The sequence below is a fragment of the Entelurus aequoreus genome, linkage group LG09 (assembly GCF_033978785.1).
Source record: "Entelurus aequoreus isolate RoL-2023_Sb linkage group LG09, RoL_Eaeq_v1.1, whole genome shotgun sequence".
In the NCBI taxonomy this organism is placed as follows: domain Eukaryota; kingdom Metazoa; phylum Chordata; class Actinopteri; order Syngnathiformes; family Syngnathidae; genus Entelurus; species Entelurus aequoreus.
Window position 1 is genome coordinate 19,005,466 of NC_084739.1, and position 23,676 is coordinate 19,029,141.

At 37.4% G+C, this 23,676-nt stretch overlaps 1 protein-coding gene and 1 long non-coding RNA gene across 4 annotated transcripts in view; one reads left to right on the top strand and one right to left on the bottom strand.

Moving 5' to 3' along the window:
* Positions 1-23,676, top strand: part of LOC133657233 (uncharacterized) — a 972,718-nt gene that overhangs the window by 379,260 nt on the left and 569,782 nt on the right. The gene's annotated exons all lie outside the window — the stretch shown is intronic.
* Positions 1-23,676, bottom strand: part of col21a1 (collagen, type XXI, alpha 1) — a 100,486-nt gene that overhangs the window by 3,124 nt on the left and 73,686 nt on the right. For 2 of the 3 annotated variants that reach the window (XM_062058285.1, XM_062058284.1), the window contains exons 17-27: positions 23,307-23,351; positions 23,178-23,231; positions 23,053-23,106; positions 20,697-20,750; positions 20,504-20,575; positions 20,378-20,413; positions 17,648-17,692; positions 16,112-16,144; positions 15,885-16,031; positions 15,756-15,810; positions 112-303 (exon numbers count right to left, since the gene is read on the bottom strand). In XM_062058285.1, coding sequence (XP_061914269.1) covers positions 112-303; positions 15,756-15,810; positions 15,885-16,031; positions 16,112-16,144; positions 17,648-17,692; positions 20,378-20,413; positions 20,504-20,575; positions 20,697-20,750; positions 23,053-23,106; positions 23,178-23,231; positions 23,307-23,351 — 787 coding nt within the window. Of the gene's footprint in view, positions 1-111; positions 304-15,755; positions 15,811-15,884; positions 16,032-16,111; positions 16,145-17,647; positions 17,693-20,377; positions 20,414-20,503; positions 20,576-20,696; positions 20,751-23,052; positions 23,107-23,177; positions 23,232-23,306; positions 23,352-23,676 lie in introns of those variants that run through there. The other variant, XM_062058286.1, reaches the window with a different exon arrangement.

Here is a 23,676-nt window from a genome sequence, read left to right on the forward strand (position 1 = left end):
GGGTCAAAATGGAGTCAGGACGCATGCACGTTAATCGCGCGAAAGGAACTTATAGTTAACGCATTATTGTCGCATTAACTTTGACATACAGCAATACATTTTGGCTTTTACCTTTTAGCCCGTTATGACCGGGATGCCCTTGACGACCTGGGTAGCCTGGCTGTCCTCGGACTCCACTTAGGCCAGGAAGTCCGTTGATGCCTGGAGGTCCTGAATCACCTGGAGCGCCGGGTAATCCGGGACGGCTGTGGCAGGTGTCACAGCTGCTTGATTGGTGGCTCAGCAACATAGAAGGTAGTTCAGCTATGACAAGTGAAAGGAGTATGAAATGTTTCACATACTGTGTGTACTGTATTGTTTAAGTCAGGGTAAATCTACTCCTGAACCGCTGCAGACTAAAGGGTGAAAACATGTTCCCATACGGTGTTGCCTGTGCTATTATTTTTCTGATAAATACACCACATGGTGGAGCTTTTTTTCAACTCAACTAAAACACTCCCATAAATAACTATTTTACACAAAGGGTTTATAACCAAATTAATTGTTCCCCTAAAAGGAGTGAGGGTGCCCCGACTTTTTACCTTCCGATACGATACAGATAAGGCAGGGGTGTCCAAAGTGTGGCCCGGGGGCCATTTGCGGCCCGCAGGTCATTTTTTTAACGGCCCCGCGGCACATTTTAAAAATACGATTTAAAAAAATGTATAACATAAAACGTGGTATAAAAGAGTAAAACAGGTGAAATGTAACAAAAAAAATGTGCACTGTTTACTCTAATAACACAAAGCTGCCATGCAGGCTGTTTCTTTCTTTAAAAAATAATAATGAATCAAAATCAATGTCATTATGAATTATTGACCTATTCAAGGCTCCAATTACGTCACATTAAATATTCCAGTTTGAGATATTTTTTGGGGGAAAATGTTCCATATTTTGTGTTTGCCATATAAAAAACTGAGTGTTTTTATTTTTTTAAAGAAGGGCCTAAAACGAACAAACAAAAAACATAAACAACAATAAAACCTATAATTGACAGATAGATCTGAAGTTGATCTCGAAATTATTGTGTTAAAAGTAAACAGTAAAAAAATGTGTACTTTATTTTTCAACACTTTATTGAGTAGGACCCTTTTGGATCCCCAATAATTTTAGCGTGATTTGTTTTTAAGTGTCATTACTCAAAAAATAATGAGGAATTAAAATCAATGGTGTTATTAGTTATTGACCTTTTTAAGGCTCCAATTATTATATAATCTCAAATATTCCACTTAAAAATTTTATTGGGTGAAAATATTGCATATTTTGTGTATTTCCATAAAAAAAACAGGGTTTTCTTTGACAAAAAGAGCGTACAACTTAAATCTTTAAAAACTTTATATATTGACAGATAGACCTAATGTTGATCTAGAGATTTAAAACGTGAATAATAATAAAAATAATGATACTGAATAATGACACATTTTTTATATTTTTTTGACCCAAACCCTCTGGGGTCCCCGGGATCAAGCCTGAGTGGAGGCCTAAATGTATATTTTTTACACATATATTGTATTGGTTTTTAAAATAAAAAATATCAAAATGGCCCCCGCTTGCTTTTATTTTTTCAGTGTGCGGCCCTTAGTGGAAAAAGTTTGGACACCCATGAGATAAGGGAACCTTGATTATTGGCTAGTACAGATACTAATCCGATACAATATTTGCACAAATCATAGTACTTACTTTTATGATTTTTGTAGGCTTTATCAGGTCAAATTACTCAGAGAACCATGATAGGTATGAAAAAAACTAACTTTATGATAGACCTTTGCTGTCATTATGTTGAAGTGGAGTGGTAATTGGTTTTTTGGCGACGCAGAGTGGCCACACTAATTCATTGATGCAGTTAATTAAATAATGCGAACACGTTTGATTCTAGATACTTTCTAAAACGCTTCAGCCTTACAGATTTTGTATGTGTAATATTAACTATAATTATATTATATTTGTTTTTTACATACAAAAGTGGAGTTTAACAATATTTTTTAATTATTACGTATGTCTAGCTTGTGAGCTATTGTGTGCTTAGCTGTTGTATAACTGCTAGTTCCAGTTTCATCCAGCCTACCATGTTTACTAAGGGTGTGCTGTCATGACCCGTTGCTGGGTCATGGCTTGATTTATGTTTTGTGGGGTTTTGTCCTATGTTAGTATGTTTCCGTGCTCGACCCTCTTTCCTTCCGTTTACTTTTGGTTTCCATGGTCACTAATTCTCCACACCTGTCCTTGTTTAGTAATTGGTGTTCCCACCAACTGTTTTGGTTAATCACTCCCTTTTATATTTTTCAGTCACCCAGAACAAGTTGCTGGGTCAGTGCTCACTCTTCGCGACGTTTACGTTAGTTCTTGTTTTCACCACGCTTGTGTATTTTTCCTAGTTTAAGACTTTCTCGCTGTTCGCCCCTGGCGAATATCTTGTTTTTTTTAGCTCCACACTTGACTAGTGTTTGAGTTTTTGTATTTGTTGTCTTGCCTTGAAGAATTAAACTAGACTCCTACCTGCACGCTGCTCCTGTATGTCATAATTACAATGATCAGCTGGATAAAAATAAATAGCGGTAGCAGTATCATTCGTCCAGAGTCTTCACGGTCCAGAAGGACCGACCCAATTAGAAAGCAGTACTAAAATAAACCGGTAATTGGTATACATCCCTAATGAACAGTGTGGTAGATGCTGTGATTACCTCAAAGAGTTGTGGCTAAGTGTTGTTGTCTTGTCAGTTGGTAGCTCTGCTAGCATTAACACAGTGGTTCTTAACCTTGTTGGAGGTACCGAACCAGACCAGTTTCATATGCGCATTCACCGAACAATTCTTTAGTGAAAAATAAAATGTTTTTTTTTTCAAATTCCAGACAAAGTTATATGTTTTTGGTAACACTTTAGTATGGGGAACATATTCTAAGTAACAAAGACTTAATTTAGAGTTATTTGGACACTAGGGGAACATATTCTAAGTAATAAAGACTTAATTTAGAGTTATTTGGTTAGGGTTAGGGTTAGAGGGTTAGGGTCAGGGTTAGAGGGTTAGGGTTATAATAAGGCCATGCCGAATAAGGCATTAATAAGTACTTAATAATGACTAGTTAAGAGCCAATATGTTACTAATTTGCATGTTAATAAGCAACTAATTAATGGTGAATATGTTCCATGTTACCATGTTTTTTTACTGGTGCATAAAATGAACCGTGCATGAACATCACCTTGTTCAAACAACAAAACCAACACAGTGCATAAACTCACAACAAATTACACACCTGCAAACCAGTCAGCTGTTGCCGTATCCGTAATACGCCGATAGGGAGAAGTTTCTATTTACACGATGAGTCGGGTGTGTTTTGACCTCCGCCGAACTCCTGAGGCCGACTCACCGAACCCCTAGGGTTCTTAACAGAACCACTGCATTAACATCACTAGATCAATAAAGTTAGTCTAAGTCTAAGTCTAACTCCCTCATCGCTGGCCTGGGTGTCTTAATCTCGCCACAACAGGTGTGTGCTCAGATTAGTCGTGCTGCCACTACTTTATCGCTGTTTTCCAAACATTACAAATGGCCATACTTTGATCCAACTGACCAGTCTTTTTTTGGAAAAATCCAAACGTTAACCACACCTTAGATGTAATATTTGTGGGAGCATTGTTTGTAAACTCTTTCGGTGCTGACTGACATGTTGCCCTGTTGCTGTCAGTCACAGCAACAGGTATAGCTCGGTTGGTAGAGCGGCCGTGCCAGCAACTTGAGGGTTGCAGGTTCGATCCCCGCTTCCGCCATCCTAGTCACTGCCGTCGTGTCCTTGGGCAAGACACTTTACCCACCTGCTCCCAGTGCCACCCACACTGGTTTAAATGTAACTTAGATATTGGGTTTCACAATGTCAAGCGCTTTGAGTCGCTTGAGAAAAAGCGCTATATAAATGTAATTCACTTCACTTCACTTCACAAACGGGAGCGGTACTCTGGTATTACCTCATCACAGAAAACTGGGAAGATTAGCGCGGCCATATTTTGTAGTAGATCTACAAGCAACCGATTCATGATTTTCCAACTGGACATCGACCGAGCCATACTATATATAGATCGATCCACAGGATCGCCAAGCGATGTATTCATATCTCTACAGTTATAATCGGTTATCAATTTGTACCGATTCTTTTTTACACCCCTAATGTGTTACGGCTCGAACGCATGCCGCTGTGCATCTCGTCTACCCAGACTTCCCCTGAACCTCTCGCCTGCCCACGGACCCTGACGCCTCTCTCCTGCCCTTGACCTCTTGCCTGCCCGCGGACTTCCAAGCCAGCCTCGCCCTCTTCGTACTTCCGCATTCCTCTCAACACGCACCTTCAACACTTGTCGGTAACACTCTCCAATTAGACGCATCACAGTCTCACACAAAGTATTTTGTTTAACTACACACGTCATTTCCTATTGATAATAAATACGCCAAAGACTAAACAACGTCCCTGCCTCAGTGCCGTCTTCTTCTCCCCTGTACCGCTACATAATGTTTACCTTTTGTAATTGACCTGACTAAAATATATAAAAAGTCCAACCTTGTGTGGTTTTTAGAGAACAGAAGTTCATATCGGAGATTTTAAATGCAAACTGATATCATCCGATACCTGTTTGTTTGTTTTTTGTCTGATATCGGACCGATATTGGGCATCAAAATTGGATCGGGACACCCCTAAAAAACAGTAAAGGATAAGTTATAGTTTAGAGTATGATTAGGTTTTAGCCCTGATGATAGCAAAATCTTCCATTCGGGGTTGGCATTCACATTCTCTTCAGGTTTGGTTGTCACATATACTCATATATTCCCACATAATACACATACAGTATGCTGGCCTAAACATATGATTCTTGTTCATGTGTCTTGCTCTTTTTGCCTTAAAGATGCATTCAGTTACTGTATGTATTTGTCAAATTTGACAACGCAATTCAACTTCTTCTGCTTTTGTGTCTTTTTTACCCTCTGGGGCATACACAATTTACTGTAATAGCAAAGCGTAGCACCAGGACGAAAAATTCCTCAGTGAGTTAAGAGTGAATACCGTATTTTTCGGAGTATAAATCGCTCCGGAGTATAAGTCGCACCGGCCGAAAATGCATAATAAAGAAGGAAAAAAACATATATAAGTCGCACTGGAGTATAAGTCGCATTTTTTGGGGAAATTGATTTGACAAAAACCAACACCAAGAATAGACATTTGAAAGGCTATTTGAAAATAAATAAAGAATAGTGAACAACAGGCTGAATAAGTGTACGTTATATGACGCATAAATAACCAACTGAGAACATGTCTGGTATGTTAACGTAACATATTATGGTAAGAGTCATTCAAATAACTATAACATATAGAACATGCTATACGTTTACCAAACAATCTGTCACTCCTAATCGCTAAATCCCATGAAATCTTATACGTCTAGTCTCTTACGTAAATGAGCTAAATAATATTATTTGATATTTTACGGTAATGTGTTAATAATTTCACACATAAGTCGCTCCTGAGTATAAATCGCACCCCCTGCCAAACTATGAAAAAAACTGTGACTTATTGTCCGAAAAATACGGTATAACATTTTTAGATTCATATCTTTTTCTTTTTTTTTTGTTTGCTCAAATATCCAAATCCCAAACTTTAGTCCTAAATAAAAATAGCTAACATTTTTTTAAACCTTTGAATGCCCATTTGATCTATATACATCAGTTGTTTTATTTTTTTAAATAAGTATAAAATAAGTTATCATCCATATAATAAATGCTAAAGGACTCGGTTAAAATCATGCCTGAACTGTCAAATGAATATATTTTAAAATCAGATTAATCACATTTTGGAATTTGGATTATTCATTATTAATCACATGTGATTACTTGTTCGCAAAATTAAAAATGTATTTAAAAAAGACCCACTTATTTGTACACAAATGTAATTTTATAGTCAGTGTCAGGCTTGTCCCTGACAGTTTGGCTATGTTTTAGTTTTTCCTCTGCGTTTGTCTTAGTTTCCTGTCAGTGCTTTTATTTTGTCTTCATTTCCTGATTATGTCCCTGAGTGCTTTGTCGCCTCAGCTGTGGCTGATTGGCACGTGGCCACACCTGGTGCCAATCAGCCAGCTGCTATTTAAACCTGTCCTGCCCTCCAGTCGATGGTGGATCATTGTCACTTGTCACTTCTACCTGTAGCTTCTACCTATTTGTCGTTGTAGCTCCATCTACTTTTGTCCACTCCGCTTTAGTCATAGTTCCTTCGTGTCACAGTAAGTGTTTTTGTTTATTGTCCACAGTTAGCCTTTGTGCTATTTTAGTTTATAGCCTAGTTTGTTCTCCGCCTTGTGCGCGCCTTTTGTTTGTTCCCTTTTGTTTGTTTTTTGCTATAGTATCTGAATTAAATCATGTTTTCTCGTTCAATGCCTGCCATCATCTCTGCATCTTGGGGTTCGTCAACTACAAACTCTGACAGTCAGAATATCATCCAGGAACGTTTTTAAATGTTTTACTGGAATGCATGTCATTTATTTGCACAAAACTTGGTAACAGGTTTATCTAAAGTTCTTTCAGGCTGTATTTCGGAGTGAAAGTTGCTCGCCAGCACACCAGTCCGTCTCCTCACTCATTTTTGTACTGACGTATGCATTGATCTGATCACTGACCTTATGGCGGTTAAGGTAAAATAACTACAATAAATAATGTACATGATTAATGCAATAATTTTTTGTTAAGTTAATTTGTTAATTTTGACAGCTCTATTGAAAATTACTAATCAAAAACATTTTACAGCATTTGAAAAATATGCAGCCATATATTTTTCTATATTCTTAACTCCCTGAGGACTTTTTCGCTCTGGTGCAACTCTGTTAGGCTAAAAAAAATTATAGTGTATCGATATATGAAAACATTTGAAATTAACATGAAAACAGGGTTAAGGTTAAAAATATTTTGAACCATTAAAATAACATTGGATAGGTTGATTGGCAACACTAGATTGTCCCTAGTGTGTGAATGTGAGTGTGAATGTTGTCTGTCTATCTGTGTTGGCCCTGTGATGAGGTGGTGACTTGTCCAGGGTGTACCCCGCCTTAAGCCCGAATGCAGCTGAGATAGGCTATAGCACCCCCTGCGACCCTGAAAAGGACAAGCGGTAGAAAATGGATGGATGGATGTGACAAGATCCCTGTTTTAGGGTTGGTTGTGTCTTTGAGTGTGGATATTCTCATTCACTTTACTGTTTTTAGGGGTGTCCCGATCCAATTGTATTCTCAGGGCATTGAATCAATTGCAACTCGACTGTTCAATTTGGCTTTGAAGATGTTTCGCCTCATATTCGATATTAATCCTGTTGGCGTTCATGCTGTCCTCTCATACATTCCTTAGAGATGGAATAAATTAGCCTCTAACAAGTAATAAACAAGAGAAATGCTTTTGTGTTTGTTGATTGACTTCCTGTCAATGAGAAAGGACGCAAAGAAAAAAGCTCCGCTTCTGCTACCGGAGTTTTTGTTAAGTCTGAAGATTTTGACCACTGATTTGACCACTGATTTGCGATCACAGCCACAGGAGAGTCACCTGGCATCTTCGATCTGATTTTGGTCAGTTGAGAGGCACTGATACGCTGAAATAAGGCGAGTGGAAGAGCCGTTAGCCGCAAGCCAAAGGCGCCTCCCGCAGTTCAAAGCGGTTGCCTAGCAACCAAAAGTTACGGCGAGTTTACAGCTGTTTTAAAGTGATCCCGACGTCGCAGAGTGATATAAGTTGACAGGCTGACACCTCAAATTGATCTCTGAACGGCGCAAAGTACGAAATTGTTGAAAAAACAAGTTAAAAGTGCCGCAAGTCGCTAAAGAAGTAACTGCCCTTAAGACATAAGAGGCGCTGACGTCAGTGACTGCCGCGATGCCAAAAGTTAAAGGATTGACTGGAAAGACTGATTTGAAGCTGGGCACAGGACATGATGGGATTCAAGAAGGGATACTACAAAAAATACTCCAGGAATTTAAAGAAGAAATGTTAGAAAAATTGGAAGAATTGATGGATGGATGGAAAGAGGATATGAAAGAAATGAAAGAAGAAATGAAAGAAATGAAAAAAGAGAACAACTCCAGAAATAAAGAAGCCACTGAAATGAGCAAACAAATGAAGATCCTTCAAGAAGACAACAACATGCTGAGGAACATCATAGATGAAATGGATCAGGATAAACGAATGAATGATATCATTGTGACAGGGCACCGAATTAAACCAAGATCCTATGCGAAAGCTGTGAATAATGAAGGTGAACCAGATGAAATGGATATGGTCTCAGCAGAACAGCAAGTGGTCAACTTCCTGCAATCAAAAGAAATTGAAATTGACATTAATACCATCGAAACATGCATCCCACTGAACGGAAGAAACAACAACGCCACTCCAGTCGTGCTTGTGAAACTCGTAAACAGAAAATCTAAAATGGCACTGCTGAGACAGGGAAAGAAGCTGAAGGGAACAAATGTGTACATGAATGAGCATCTCACAAAACGCAATGCTGGAATCGCCAAGAAAGCACGCGACTTGAGAAGGCAGGGAAAAATCCAGGGAACTTGGAGCGCCAACTGTAAAATCTACATCAAGCTGAATGGAAGTCCAGAAGCAAGAGTAATTGTTGTCCATGACATCAAGGACCTGGACAATTTTTAAAGTTTACACAGCTACCACAACAACGATGATAATGGACTCTGACAGAAAACAAGCACCTAAATTCAGCATCGGCACTACTATGTTCCAAGGGACGACTAAACAAGAGGACCTAGATTCAAGATTGCATCCACCTACACTTATAGAGATTATTGAAACAACATCAAAGTTTGTTGAACAAGAAAATATGGAACTAAAAAATTTCTGCAACAAAGATCACAAAAACCAGGATTTGGAAAATGATATAGATCCAGATACAAATTTTTTCTCCCACATCAGTAATAGTTGTTTTTATTATACAGATGATCAATATAATAGCAACATTGAATGTGATAACAAATTGTCAATTATTCATTTTAATAGTAGAAGCTTGTATGCAAATTACAATAACATTAAGAACTTTTTGGAACACATCAACGAACCCTTCAAAGTGATTGCTGTCACAGAAACATGGATTGATGATAAAAAAGGAATAGATTTTGATCTGGAGGGATATGAACTAAACTACATCAACAGAACCAACAAAAATGGAGGAGGAGTAGCTGTGTACGTGATGAAGAACCTGAACTACAAAGTGGTAAAAAACATGTCATTTGCCATTGATAATATCTTAGAATGTATAACCATTGAAATATGTCAGGAAAAAAGCAAAAACATATTCATCAGTTGTATATATAGATCACCTAAGTCAAGTATAGAAACATTTGAAGAATGGATCAAGGCAACTTACATGGACAATGGTCAAAGAATAATGTTCTTATGTGGTGACTTTAATATTGACTTATTGAACCCCAACAAGCAAAAGTCTATTGATGACTTCATTGATACAATGTACAGCATCAGTCTATATCCTAAAATCACAAGGCCAAGCAGAATCACAGCACACTGTGCCACGCTTATTGATAATATTTTTACCAATGATTTTGATAATAACACTACAAGTGGTCTACTTATAAGCGACGTTAGTGATCATCTGCCAGTTTTTACAATATATAATGGAAACTACAAGAAGAACATGGAAGACAAAAGGACATTTCGAAGACTATGCACAGAGAAGAGGATGACTGCCTTCAAAATTGAGCTACAAAAGCAAGATTGGGACAATGTGTATAATGAAAAAGAGGTTGATGAAGCATATGAACATTTCTTAAACAAGTTCATAATACTTTATGACAAACATTGTCCATGGATACAACTCAGTAACAAGCAGAGAAAGAATAATCAACCATGGATGACAAAAGGATTAAAAAATGCTTGTAAGAAGAAGAATACACTATATAGAGAATTTATAGCACAAAGAACTATAGAGGCAGAAATTAAGTACAAAAAGTATAAAAACAAGTTAACAGACATACTACGATCATGTAGAAAAGAATATTACAGTGAATTGTTGGACAGGAACAAAAATAATATGAGAGCAACATGGGGCATCCTCAATAGCATTATTAAAAATGGAACTAAGAGGGACTACCCTCAATACTTTTTAGATGAAAATAAAAAAAATGACAACATAAAGGAAGTAGTTGAAAGCTTCAATAATTATTTTGTAAATATTGGACCAAAATTGGAAGAAAGGATTCCAGACCCAGTTCCAATTGAGGACTATAATGATACCATAGAGCGAAATCCCAACTCCATGTTCCTCAGTAATGTGACACAGGAGGAAATAGTTACAATCGTGAAAAAATTTAAATCTAAGACTTCAACCGATTGTAACGGAATTGATATGGAAACGATAAAAAAGGTTATTGAAGAGATCTCAGGACCATTAATGTATATTAGTAACCTATCATTTCAAACAGGTACATTTCCAAACAAAATGAAAATAGCTAAAGTTGCACCAATTTATAAGACTGGAGATAAACATCAATTTACAAATTATAGACCTGTTTCTCTACTTCCACAATTTTCTAAAATCATTGAAAAACTGTTCAATAACAGATTAGAAAGTTTCATAAATAAAAATAGAATACTCGAAGAGAACCAATATGGATACAGAGCTAATGTTTCAACTTCAATGGCTTTAATGGAAATTACAGAAGAAATTACCAATGCAATAGATAGTAAAAAATGTGCAGCAGCGGTTTTTATGGATCTAACTAAAGCATTTGACACAATTAATCACAATATTTTAATCAAAAAACTAGAACGATATGGCATCAGAGGGTTAGTCTTAAACTGGATAAGAAGTTATCTAACGAACAGGAAACAATACGTGAAGCTAGGCGAACACACGTCTACAACGCTAAATATATCCTGTGGTGTACCTCAGGGATCAATACTAGGACCTAAATTATTCAATCTCTATATAAATGACATTTGTAAAGTTACAAAAGATTTAAAGTTAGTATTATTTGCGGATGATACAACAGCGTTTTGTTCAGGAGAGAACACACAGGAGATAATACAAATAATAACAGAAGAAATTAACAAATTAAAAAGATGGTTTGACAAAAACAGACTATCGTTGAATCTTAGTAAAACTAAAATAATGCTATTTGGTAACAGTAGAAGAGAAAGTCAAACACAAATACAAATAGACGGAATAGAAATTGAAAGAGTAAACGAAACCAAATTTCTAGGTATAATGATTGATGATAAATTGAACTGGAAATCTCACGTAAAAAATATACAACATAAAGTTGCAAGAAACACGTCAATAATGAATAAAGCAAAACATGTTCTAGACCAAAAATCCCTTCATATTCTCTACTGCTCACTAGTGTTACCATATCTGAGCTACTGTGTAGAAATATGGGGAAATAATTACAAAAGTACACTTCATTCATTAACGGTGTTACAAAAAAGATCAGTTAGAATAATACATAATGTTGGATATAGAGAACATACAAATCCTTTATTTATTGAATCAAAAATACTGAAATTCCACGACATAGTGAATTTGCAAACAGCTAAAATTATGCACAAAGCAAACTATAACCTGCTACCCAAGAATATACAACAATTCTTCTCAAAAAAAGAGGAGAAATATAATCTTAGAGAAAAACGTAATTTAAAACATTTGTTTGCACGTACAACACTCAAGACCTTCAGTATATCTGTATGTGGAATTAAATTATGGAATGGATTAAGCAAAGCAATCAAACAATGTACTAATATGATCCACTTCAAGAAACTCTTCAAACTTAAAGTGTTTACAAAGTACAATGAAGAAGAACCATGACAAACATTCTCAATTTATTTCATCCATCCATTCATTCATTCTTAAAGTAATCTTACTTATCTCATCATATGAAATATGACTTACTTCACCAATTATTATTATTAAATTCTTACTATTATTTATTTATTTATTTATTTTTATTGTAATTACTTATGGAGTTTATTGTGAAAAAATTGTGAACAGGAAGTGAACAAAAAGTTTTGCAACTGTTATGTAAAGAAAGGGGGTAGGATTAAATAAGCTCTGCTTCTTCCTACTCCTTTTCGAACATGTTGAAAAGAAACTGGAAATTGTGATGTATCATGTTGTATGCTTGCATGTTCGAAATAAACTCAAACTCAAACTCAAGTGGGCCCTCAGCTCTTGTTACAACTGAAGGGCTTGCTAACGAGGGTGATGCCTTCCTAACGACTGTTGGTCTCTCTTCTTTGTATCGTAACTTTACTTTGTCGTTTTACTGTACTAAAGAGCGAAATTATCCTTGTCTGGGCATGCCCCCCACTTTCAGAGGATACATACTTTGGAACCTGCACCGTCCTCTCAGACTAGAGATGTTGTATCTAAGTCTGTGAACATGAACTGATGAAGCCCACTCGGATGAGGGGTGAAAAGTCTTCTAAGACAAACTGAACAGTCCAGTAGAGACCGATTCAATGTCCTGAGAAGTGTCTTAGCTTGTCACTTAAGGCAGTGGTCCCCAACCTTTTTGTAGCTGCGGACCGCTTGAAAATGTGTCCCACGGACCGGGGGTTTTTTTGTCATAAAGAAATACAATCATGTGTGCTTACGGACTGGGGCGGCGTGGCGAAGTTGGTAGATTGGCCGTGCCAGCAATCAGAGGGTTGCTGGTTACTGGGGTTCAATCCCCACCTTCTACCATCCTAGTCACGTCCGTTGTTTTCCTTGGGCAAGACACTTCACCCTTGCTCCTGATGGCTGCTGGTTAGCGCCTTGCATGGCAGCTCCCGCCATCAGTGTGTGAATGTGTGTGTGAATGGGTGAATGTGGAAATAGTGTCAAAGCGCTTTGAGTACCTTGAAGGTAGAAAAGCGCTATACAAGTATAACCCATTTATCATTTATTATTTATCCCTGCAGACTGTATTGATCTATATTGATATATAATGTATATATTGTGTTTTTTATGTTGATTTAATTTAAAAAGCATTTTTTTATTTATTTTTTTATTTCTTGTGCGGACCGGTACCGGTCCGTGGTAGAAAAGCGCTATACAAGTATAACCCATTTATCATTTATTATTTATCCCTGCAGACTGTATTGATCTATATTGATATATAATGTATATATTGTGTTTTTTATGTTGATTTAATTTTTTTTATTTCTTGTGCGGCCCGGTACGAATCGGTCCACGGAACGGTACCGGGCCGCGGCCCGGTGGTTGGGAACCACTGACTTAAGGGATACACACATCTCAAACCAACAACTAAAGCTTAAATTTAATGCAGGAAGCTAAAATTGAAAGATATAGACACTAGAGCGCAGGTGTCAAACTCAAGGCCTGGTTGGCCAGATGTGGCCCGTGAAAACCTGGAAATCATTTTACCGTTAAAAAAAACAAAAAACAGTGGTACTGTTTTTCTACTTACTTACAATAATTCACTATAAAATCAACAACAACCATATATATTACAGTAAAAAATATGTCCACTCAGTCGCCAGAATTTTAATGTTTAAAAAAAGAGTGTTACTGTCTTTCCATTTATAGTAATTTGCTGTAAAAAAAAACAAAAAACAAAAAAAAAACACTAAATTCTACAGAGCTGCCTGTCTACAGAGAACATAAAAAATTAAATGGGTACAACACTTGGAAAGATAAACTCTGTTCCTTTGCCAGCGCCTGCAGAGCGACTCCAGGCCTACAGACTTAACACACACACACACACACACCCACACCATGGACCATGGCTACTTATTGCACACACACACACCCCCACCACCACCCCACGCCTTTTGCACCGTTTCATTCCAAGCGGAATGACGGAAAACGAAGCAGCACCCTTAGTGGCTGGCGGCTTCAGGCTGGATGCCTGCCCCCTCCCCCTCCTGTTGCAAGTCTTGTGCTTTCTGTCAACATATATATAGATAGATAGATAGAAAGATAGATAGATAGATAGATAGTACTTTATTGATTCCTTCAGGAGAGTTCCCTCAGGAAAATTAAAATTCCAGCAGCAGTGTACAGAATTGAGATCGAATTTAAAAAAGTAAATAATGGGGGTATAAATGAAAACAAAATAGAAAAATATTACAATAGAATAAAAACAAAAAGCATCAATGAGAATACAAATATAACAGTAAAATAAGAATATAACAAGAGAAACTAGGCATTAGTGACCATGTTATGAAAACGTATTACACTGTTATTGTTTTGCATCCCCCGTCATTCTAGTACCCCCCCCCCCCCCCCCCCTTCCTCCCAGAGAGGAGTTGTACAGTCTAATGGCGTGTGGGACAAAGGAGTTTTTTAGTCTATTAGTCCTGCACTTGGGATGAAGCAGTCTAGCACTGAACAGGCTCCTCTGGCTACTGATAACGGTATGCAGAGGGTGACTGGCATCATCCAGGATGCTCACTAGTTTTTCCACAGTCCTCTGTGTCCTATGTGCTTATCGGTTATCAAGTTTTTTTCTCGGCCGCAGTATATGCCCTTTACCCCATAGAAGTCCAGTCTGAGATTTACTAATCCTCCCCCAGCGTCTACCTCGTTCCCACCTTCTACAGGGCGCCGAAAGTGGTGACCCATTACCGTTCCCGTTCTTTACCTTGTACAATGTTTGTCTAATCTTGAACAGGTTTGTGGTGAAAATGAAATTGTGTTGTACTTGTGCAACAACAATAAAGAGCATACCATACCATACCATATGATAATCAAATGCATATGCAATTGTATAATATTATCATTAAGTGACTCCTTATACATGTATATTTATATATTACTCACTGTTATAAGCAGCCCTCTGAGAGCAGCAACATCTGCAATGTGGCCCTCAGTGAAAACGAGTTTTGTACCCCTGCACCATACTTGCCAACCTTGAGACCTCCAAATTCGGGAGATGGGAGGCGAGGGGGGTTTGGTGGTAGCGGGGGTGTATATTGTAGCGTCCCGGAAGAGTTAGTGCTGCAAGGGGTTCTGGGTATTTGTTCTGTTGTGTTTATGTTGTGTTACGGTGCGGATGATCTCCCGAAATGTGTTTGTCATTCTTGTTTGGTGTGGGTTCACAGTGTGGCGCATATTTGTAACAGTGTTAAAGTTGTTTATAAGGCCACCCTCAGTGTGACCTGTATGGCTGTTGATCAAGTATGCCTTGCATTCACTTGTGTGTGTGTAAAAGCCGCATATATTATGTGACTGGGCCGGCACGCTGTTTGTATGGAGGAAAAGCGGACGTGACGACAGGTTGTAGAGGACGCTAAAGGCAGTGCCTTTGAGGCACGCCCCCAATAATGTTGTCCGGGTGGAAATCGGGAGAAATTCGGGAGAATGGTTGCCCCTGGAGATTTTCGGGAGGGGCACTGAAATTCAGGAGTCTCCCGGTAAAATCGGGAGGGTTGGCAAGTATGCCCTGCACTAAAGTAAAAGTCTGACAACCAAACCTGTTCTCCACAAGTTATTGACAATTGGTCTCATGATTCTAAAACTTATATTTCTTAATTGTACGTACATGCAGAGGACAAATTTCACCACATCTAGTGTGTGTGTGACAATCATTGGTACTTTAATCTTTAATCTTTAATCAGGATAGCTTTCAAAGCTTTTTTTAGTTCAACCCATAGGGGGAACCCCCATGGGCTGTATTTTTCAATGTGTTGAAATAATTGCAGGTCGCCATAAAAAAAACTCACCCTGAAGAATTTCTCTGCAAACTTGACGAATGTGCATGTCGGAAATTGCACTGGCCTGTAATGACAAAAATCACAATATGAACATAAAGATTAACAAGACACAGTAGGTTAACCTGTAAGGAACATTACAGATCTTCCCGCAGGTCCAGGTTGGCCAGGAGGACCCGTATCCCCCTGAGGCCCTCGAGGTCCCAGCTGACCTGTCTGACCTGGCTGTCCAGGCCGTCCCATTTGACCTTCTTGACCTCTCTGTCCCAAATCCCCTGTTGTCCCTTTCTAACAAAAACACAAGGGCAATGTTAGCAGTGAACGTCAGCTTGGGTGGATGTTTTTCCAGAAGGATTAGGTACACATACCTCCCCCTTTTGGCCCTCCAGACCCGGCGATCCCTGTCCATTAAAAAGAATGTGCAAAAATGTCACATTACTGGACTTGGCTGTGATCATTTTAGTCGGCAGCACAAGAAGAAACTTTCTGCTGTGTGTAGTTAACATACATAACTGAAACTAAAACACACAAGTAGTTATTCACAGAGACAGAAAGGAGAATGGACTGAAATGCATGGTAATTTTTTTTAACAGGATTATTTATTTATTGTTTGTTCTCCTCAAAATGTAAGAATACTACATTTGTACCATGGTTTTCATCTATGGCACTATATACAGGATAAACTGCAAATATTCAATAGGGTTGTATTCTCAAAAGTATCTGAAAAAATAAAATAAAATTAAAAAAAAAAATATATATATATATATATATATATATATATATATATATATATATATATATATATATATATATATACACAGGAGGCAATAAGACGATCAGTTAAATAATGAAAAAAAGCCTGGGTTCCGTACTGGAAGGCTAGTGACACCTAGTGGCAATATGGAAAATTGTAACCTTATAATATAGACCAGGGGGGAATTTTCTCATTTGATATTAAAAAATAAATAAAATAAAACAGATTGTTTTATTTTTAGTCTAAAATGTTTTCAATATTGTTGCTGATAAATTAGAATGTATCGTTATTTATTGATTTTCCATCCATCCATCCATTTTCTTTTATTTAATCTTATTTTTCAGTATCAAATGGTTCAAGTTTGTCTAAAATGTTTATTGTTTAAAAATGAATTATTGTTTTAATTTCAGGCAAATGTATACATTTTAAATATTTTCTGTAACAGACTAAGAAACACTGTTAATAAAGTTATTTGCTGTAAATTGATCTACAGTATATTTACTTATTTTTTTCTTTAATTTGAATAAGGCTACAATGTTATGCAGAGGTGTACGTATAACAGTTTTATAGAGAAATGTTACTAATTATAGTCGTGGCGGTTTTCGACTTTAACAGAAAATAATTGAAAAGCACTGAAATAGACCAAAATGATGTTTCACATGGTGGGATAATAAAAACAACCCACCAAATACATATACAATTACTATAAACTGCTATAGCATAATAAACTAAGGAGTATCACCTACAACAGAGGTTCTTAAAAATGTTTCACCAAGTACCACCTCAGAAAACACTTGGCTCTCCAAGTACCACCGTACTGACCAACATTAAAATACAGTAGCATAGTAGGCCTAAGTATTCATAAAAAAAAACAGGCAGAGGTTTCTTTTTTAACTAATATACAATATTTGATATTTGTGGCCACTGTAACATTGCACACAGTTACAACAGTAACACCGTGTTTGAATATAGGAAAATAAAACATTGTACTCTAATTTTTTAATTGTTTGGCATACCACTAGATTGAGTCTGTCTACCACTTGTGGCACACGTACCAATGTTTGAGAATCAGTGACCTACAAGAATTTATGTAAGCATTTTTTTAACAAAAGTATATTGAATAGATAGATACAAAAAAGGATCAACTTACATGGTTCCCGGGTTTGCCATGTTCCCCTTTTTCTCCTTTTATTCCCTTTAGAACAATGTAAAACACAGGAACATCATTTTCAAAAATAGAGCACACAGATTTTGAGTATTTTGAAAGTGTTAAGTCCAAAAACATGTTTTTTTTCATCGAAGAAAAATGTGGTATAGTATAGTAGATTGAACCTTTCTTAAATGTTGAAAATATAGTTGGAAAGTAAATAGGAACGGATATTATCCAGCTTCAGTTATTTTAGTGCTGTCCAATGATTAATAATTTAACCACATGAATCACACTTAAATTTAGATTATCTATGATCAATCACAGGCTAAGACTGCATAATTTTGACACAAATGCAATTTTATTATCAGAATGTCATTAAAGAAATACTTTTAAGTGTGTTTTGAATGCACGACAATTGTTTGCTCAAAACTTGGCAACAGTCTTACTTAATTCTCAGTGCACTCAGTTGATCGCAATTGGACTGGTTGGTTTGTCTTAGAAGACATTTTGCCTCTCATCCAAGTAGGCTTTATCAGTTCATGCTCAAAGACTTAGATTGGTCTGATCTATTCTAGCGGGTGGTGTCAAAACCCCAAATATTTATACTCCAATACCAGAAGGGTGTGCCTGGGCAAGGATGGTTTCACCCTATCGTAATGAGAAAAACAACTGTTGAGATGCAAAAGAGCAGTCATACTGTCAATGCCAAAGACAGTCATCAAAGTGCAATTTCCCCTCGTTAGCTTTGAGGTATTGTGTGGCAAAACGATCGCTGTGGAATGACCACTATCTGCCCAATGTCAGTCGCAATCACCCATGTTAGCATTCCATTCAGTTGTAAACAAATGGCACAAAAAGGATCATCTGTGACCAGAATGTTCTAAATACTGTTATTTGTTGGAGGCTAAATTGCAGAGACTTTTAGGAATGGTTGAAATGACAGTGTTGTATGTGGAAGATAGGTAGTGTCGCAGACCACCTCTTATGTTCAGGGATGGTTTTTAAATTTTGACGTAAATGGCTTCCTTCACTCCTCTGTCGTACCATCCGTCCTCCCTGTCCAAAATCTGGACATTTTTTGTTCTCAAAGGAGTGCTGTTTCTCCCTGAGGTGCAGGTAGACAGCTGGGTCTTGGCCTGAAGAGTTTACCCATCTAAGCTGTGCTTAATGGTTGTTTTGTTTCCCCAATACATGAATCATCGCATTCATCATTACATTGGACAGCATACACCAGATTGTTTTTGTGGATGTTGCCTGGTTTCAAGTGTACTCGGATGTTGTTTTGGTTAAAAATTCTTAGTGTCTGAGTTTATTCCATATCTATCAGGTCTATCTGAGACACCCCACACACACAAAACAATTTGATGTATGCTGGCCAATGTAATGAAGAAAGCACTAAACAAAACAACCTCTGTATGTACAGCATAGACGGGCAAACTCTTCAGGCCAAAACTCAAGTGTCTATCAACACTTCAAGGAGAAACAGCACTACTTTGAAAACAAAAATGTACAGATTCTGGACAGGGAGGACGGATGGTACGAAAGAGGAGTGAGGGACGCCATCTTCGTCTAGATTGAAAAAACCTCCCTGAACAGAGAAGGGGGTCTGCGACACCACCTATCTTCCACTTACAACACTGTCCTTTCAAACATTCCTAAAAGGGTTTGCCGTTTAGCCTCCAGCAAATAACAAGAGTAAGAAACATTTGGGTCACAGATGCTCCTTTGTGCCATTTGTTTACAACCGAATGGAATGCCAACGTGGGTGATTCCGACTATTTTGGGCTGATAGTGGTCCTTCCACAACGATCGTTTTGCCACACAATACTTCAATGCTAACGAGGGGAAATTCCACTTTAAAGACTGTCTGGCATTGACTGGAAGATTGCTGTTTTGCATCTCAACAGTTGTTTTTCTCACTACGATAGGGCGGAACTATCCTTGCCCAGGCACATCCTCCTGGTGTTGAAGTATAAATAGTTGGGGTGTTGGTACCAGCTACTAGACTAGACCAATCGTAGTCTAAGACTCGATCTGACCATCTAAGTCTATGAGCATGAACTGAGGAAGCCTACTTTGATGATCGGCAAATTGCTTCCAGACCAAACAGTCAGGCTGCGATCGATTGAATGCCCTGAGAACAAAATGACCGAGATGAATGAGAACATCCATAGACAAGTTTTTTCTAAAGTCCAGTAAGGGTTAATTTGGAAGTGGACTTTGCCAACAAGCCCACCAGTTGGAGTCTCACACTCATTTTTGCACTGACCGTATAAAAACCCTTAGCCTTTTATGTAACCATCCGCCATTTAGGTAAAGGAGCATTAATCTACGTATATTGATGATATTGATCATTTTTGTGTGATTAATCACATGAGTTAACTCGTTTGTTTTTTTTAATGCATCGTAAATAAAAACAAAATACGGCTTGATTCCCGTGGATATGCTGTACAGTTTGTGCACTGCACAACAATCATACTCAATTATTTAATTCATTGGGTGGCTGAATAAGCTTTTCTGTTGACGTGTTCTGCTGCTAATGCCAAACCAAGTTTTGGCTATTAGTAATTCAAAACACAATTATCATAAAATGCACTCATTTTGACTAAAAGCTGGCGGTGTGCTCGCAAACCTCTAAATCATTGTACTGTGGTAAAGTTTGACACTATAGAAGGATACACCCATTACCTATAATAAGGGATAATAGATGTCTTTTTCACACAGTCTTACCATTTCTCCTCTTTCACCTGCATTACCCCTTTCTCCCTAATAGAAAATACACAAAAGTACTTTCAAAAGACATGTAAGACATGTGACGTTACATATTACTTTTGTAACACAAGTACATGTGCCTACCTTGCTTCCCATCAGGCCGGGCACACCTTGGTGCCCTGGCTGACCCGCTTGTCCTGGCTCTCCTGGCGTGCCCTTTAAAAGACATGACATTAAAAAAGGAACACGCATTTAGTGTAATTGCTGTGGAAATACAATAATTCAATGCACAATGAAGTCACTATGAGAAAACAGCACAAATGTTCACATAACGTACCATAGAACCTGGTGTCCCTTGTTTACCCGGACTTCCATGTTCACCCTTAATCCCCTTCAAAAACAAAGGTAGAGATAGCATAACCACATTGTATCATTGAGTACACTTTTTATTATTTAAATGATTGTTTTATTGTGGAATCCCCATTAGGCTTTACTATAGCATAGACAATAAACAATAAAATAGTATATCATACTGTGACAGTTTTGGTATGTGGAGGGTCAAATGGGACAAACCAAAATACATAAATACATCTTTAAATAATTACTTAAATGTGTCATTAAGTAAATATAACTGGAAGTAAATACATAAATGTGTAATTATGTGTCATCAATTTATTTAATGTAAAAAGTAAATGTATTTAAAATTTAAATTAATCATTTAATTAACTATTGATTTCATGATTTATTGAATTATTTCATAATTTAATTAATTATTGAATGAACATTTGTGTCAGTGCTTCATGAATGTATTTAATCTGTCAAACTCACCCATTAAAGTAATGGGTGGGGCTAACACAACTCTAGTCCAATGATTGAGTTAGTTTGAAGCCTGGACTTTTGGAAGTCTTTCAAAACAAGGCGGCAAAGAAGGATATACCGTAATTTCCGGACTATAAGCCGCTACTTTTTCCCCTCGTTCTGGTCCCTGCGGCTTATACAAGGGTGCGGCTTATTTACGGCCTGTTCTTCTCCGACACCGACGAAGAGGATTTCGGTGGTTTTAGTACGCAGGAGGAAGACGATGACAAAATGATTAAAGACTGACTTTTCAAATACCGGTAGGCTGGTTATTTTGATAACGTACAGGCGAGCACTTTGTATTACTTTGCACCGTTGTATTATTTGTACTCTGCACGAATGCTGTTCGCCATGTCAAAGATGTGAAAGTTTGATTGAATGATTGAAAGATTTATTGTTAATAAATGCAGTCATCTCTGTCCCGACAATCCCCTCCGTGGTAGCAGGAACCCCTATATACTACGGTAATTACACATCAAAACCCTGCGGCTTATAGTCGGGTGCGGCTTATATATGGAGCAATCTGTATTTTCCCCTAAATTGAGCTGGTGCGGCTTATAGTCAGGTGCGGCTTATAGTCCGGAAATTACGGTACTCGTACTTTTTCGGGAGTTAGTGGTAGATATTTTAGACAGAGTGGAGTATGTGGAAGCAAGACCTGCTTAACAAGAGCATGAAGCAGCCAAAGTAGAGGAATTTATTGAAGTTGTCTGAGTTATTTCTGCACTTTGAAATAGCAATAGGCACTTCTCTGCTACTGAGGGCGATTGTCCACAGAAAAGTGAACAATCAGGTGTTAGGATCCGCCCACTGACTGTTACAGCTAAATTTTGACGATAAAATAATCCAGGAAGTGCTTCAAAAGAACAAAATAAATCATTACATCAGGGGTCCCCAAACTACGGCCCACGAGCATCCAAAATATGGCTTGCAGGAAGTCCCAAGTTAAAAGAAAAATATATATATATATATATGTTTTTTTATTATTATTTTAAAAAATCTGTCCTTTCTAATCCATTTTCTACCGCTTGTTACTCTCGGTGTCTCCTAGCCGCTCAGGCAAATCATATTATCTAAAAATGCATTTTCCCATCGATAACGTGACATCGTCGCACTCACGCCGCAGCAAGTGTGTGCTCTTTCAGTCAATTAGTGCGCGAGGGATATATATCCCCGGGTCAAAAAGTTTGGGGACCCCTGCATTACATCATAAACAATTAATTGACTTGTGAAATAATTAATTAAATCAAAACCCTATAACGAAGAAATCAATAATTAAATACTTAATGAAATATTGTAATAATTAATTATAGAAATAACTAAAAGTACATTTACATCAAATACCTTAATTTTAATTTAATTACGTTTTTAAACACCTTTAATAACACATTTATGTATTTGATTCCTATTATAATCAATGAATGACATGTTTAAGTAATTATCTTAAAATGTATGTATTTATTTAATTTCTTCCCATGTGACCCTTCATGTTGGTGTACTTAATTTAGATATTTACAAAATGTACATGTGGTTATCAATGAATAATGTTGACATTTATTAAGACTTATTTCAGGAACTTTTTAACTCCCGCTTTACAACAAGAATTATTGACCTGGGCAGTTACAGTAAGTGAGTGTAATTAAATTCCCCTGATGCAAACATGTATTAGATTTAAGTACATTACTTGACGTTTAATTTGATCTAACGGGTTTCCTGTTGAACTGCAGCGGCCACAAATGTGGGTTTAACTTTAGAATTATGAAAACAACTGGCATTGTACATATGCACACATACAGTTGACATTTAGGTTTAACAATGTAAAAAATAATGGATACCTTTGGGCCCATTTGCCCATTCAAGCCAGGCGAACCGGGTGGGCCCATCTCCCCCTGTAGAAGATTGAAAACATCCATGTTGGAGAAGGGTTCAGACATAGTGAAGATTTTAATCAAATGCGCACTGGTGGTCCGTCTGATCCTTGGGGGCCTCTTGATCCAGGAAATCCCGCCTCTCCCTTAATAGAAGAGAACATTTGTTAAACATGATATTAAAAAAAGGTATTTAATAGCTTGTTTAAATTGAGACTTACTTTTAGTCCGATTAAACCTGCCATCCCTGATGAACCGGGTATACCCTAATTAATACATGGGGAAATCATTTAATTAGATGACTGTATTTATGAATGACAAATTCAAGACTCTCATGGGAAAAAATGCATTTTACTATTTTGCCACCACACAGTGGAATGCACTACCAACAGACCTTCAAATTCGAACTTCCCTACTAAATTTTAAAACTGCCATAAAATCATGGCTCAGCTCAACCTCAACCTCTACCTGATATATGTGGTTATAGTCTATATATATTTTCTCGATATAATAAGGTTGCTTAAATCAAATTAATAATGTCTAAGACTACCTACATCCACTATCAAAAATGAGAAATGGTTTGTTCCACCT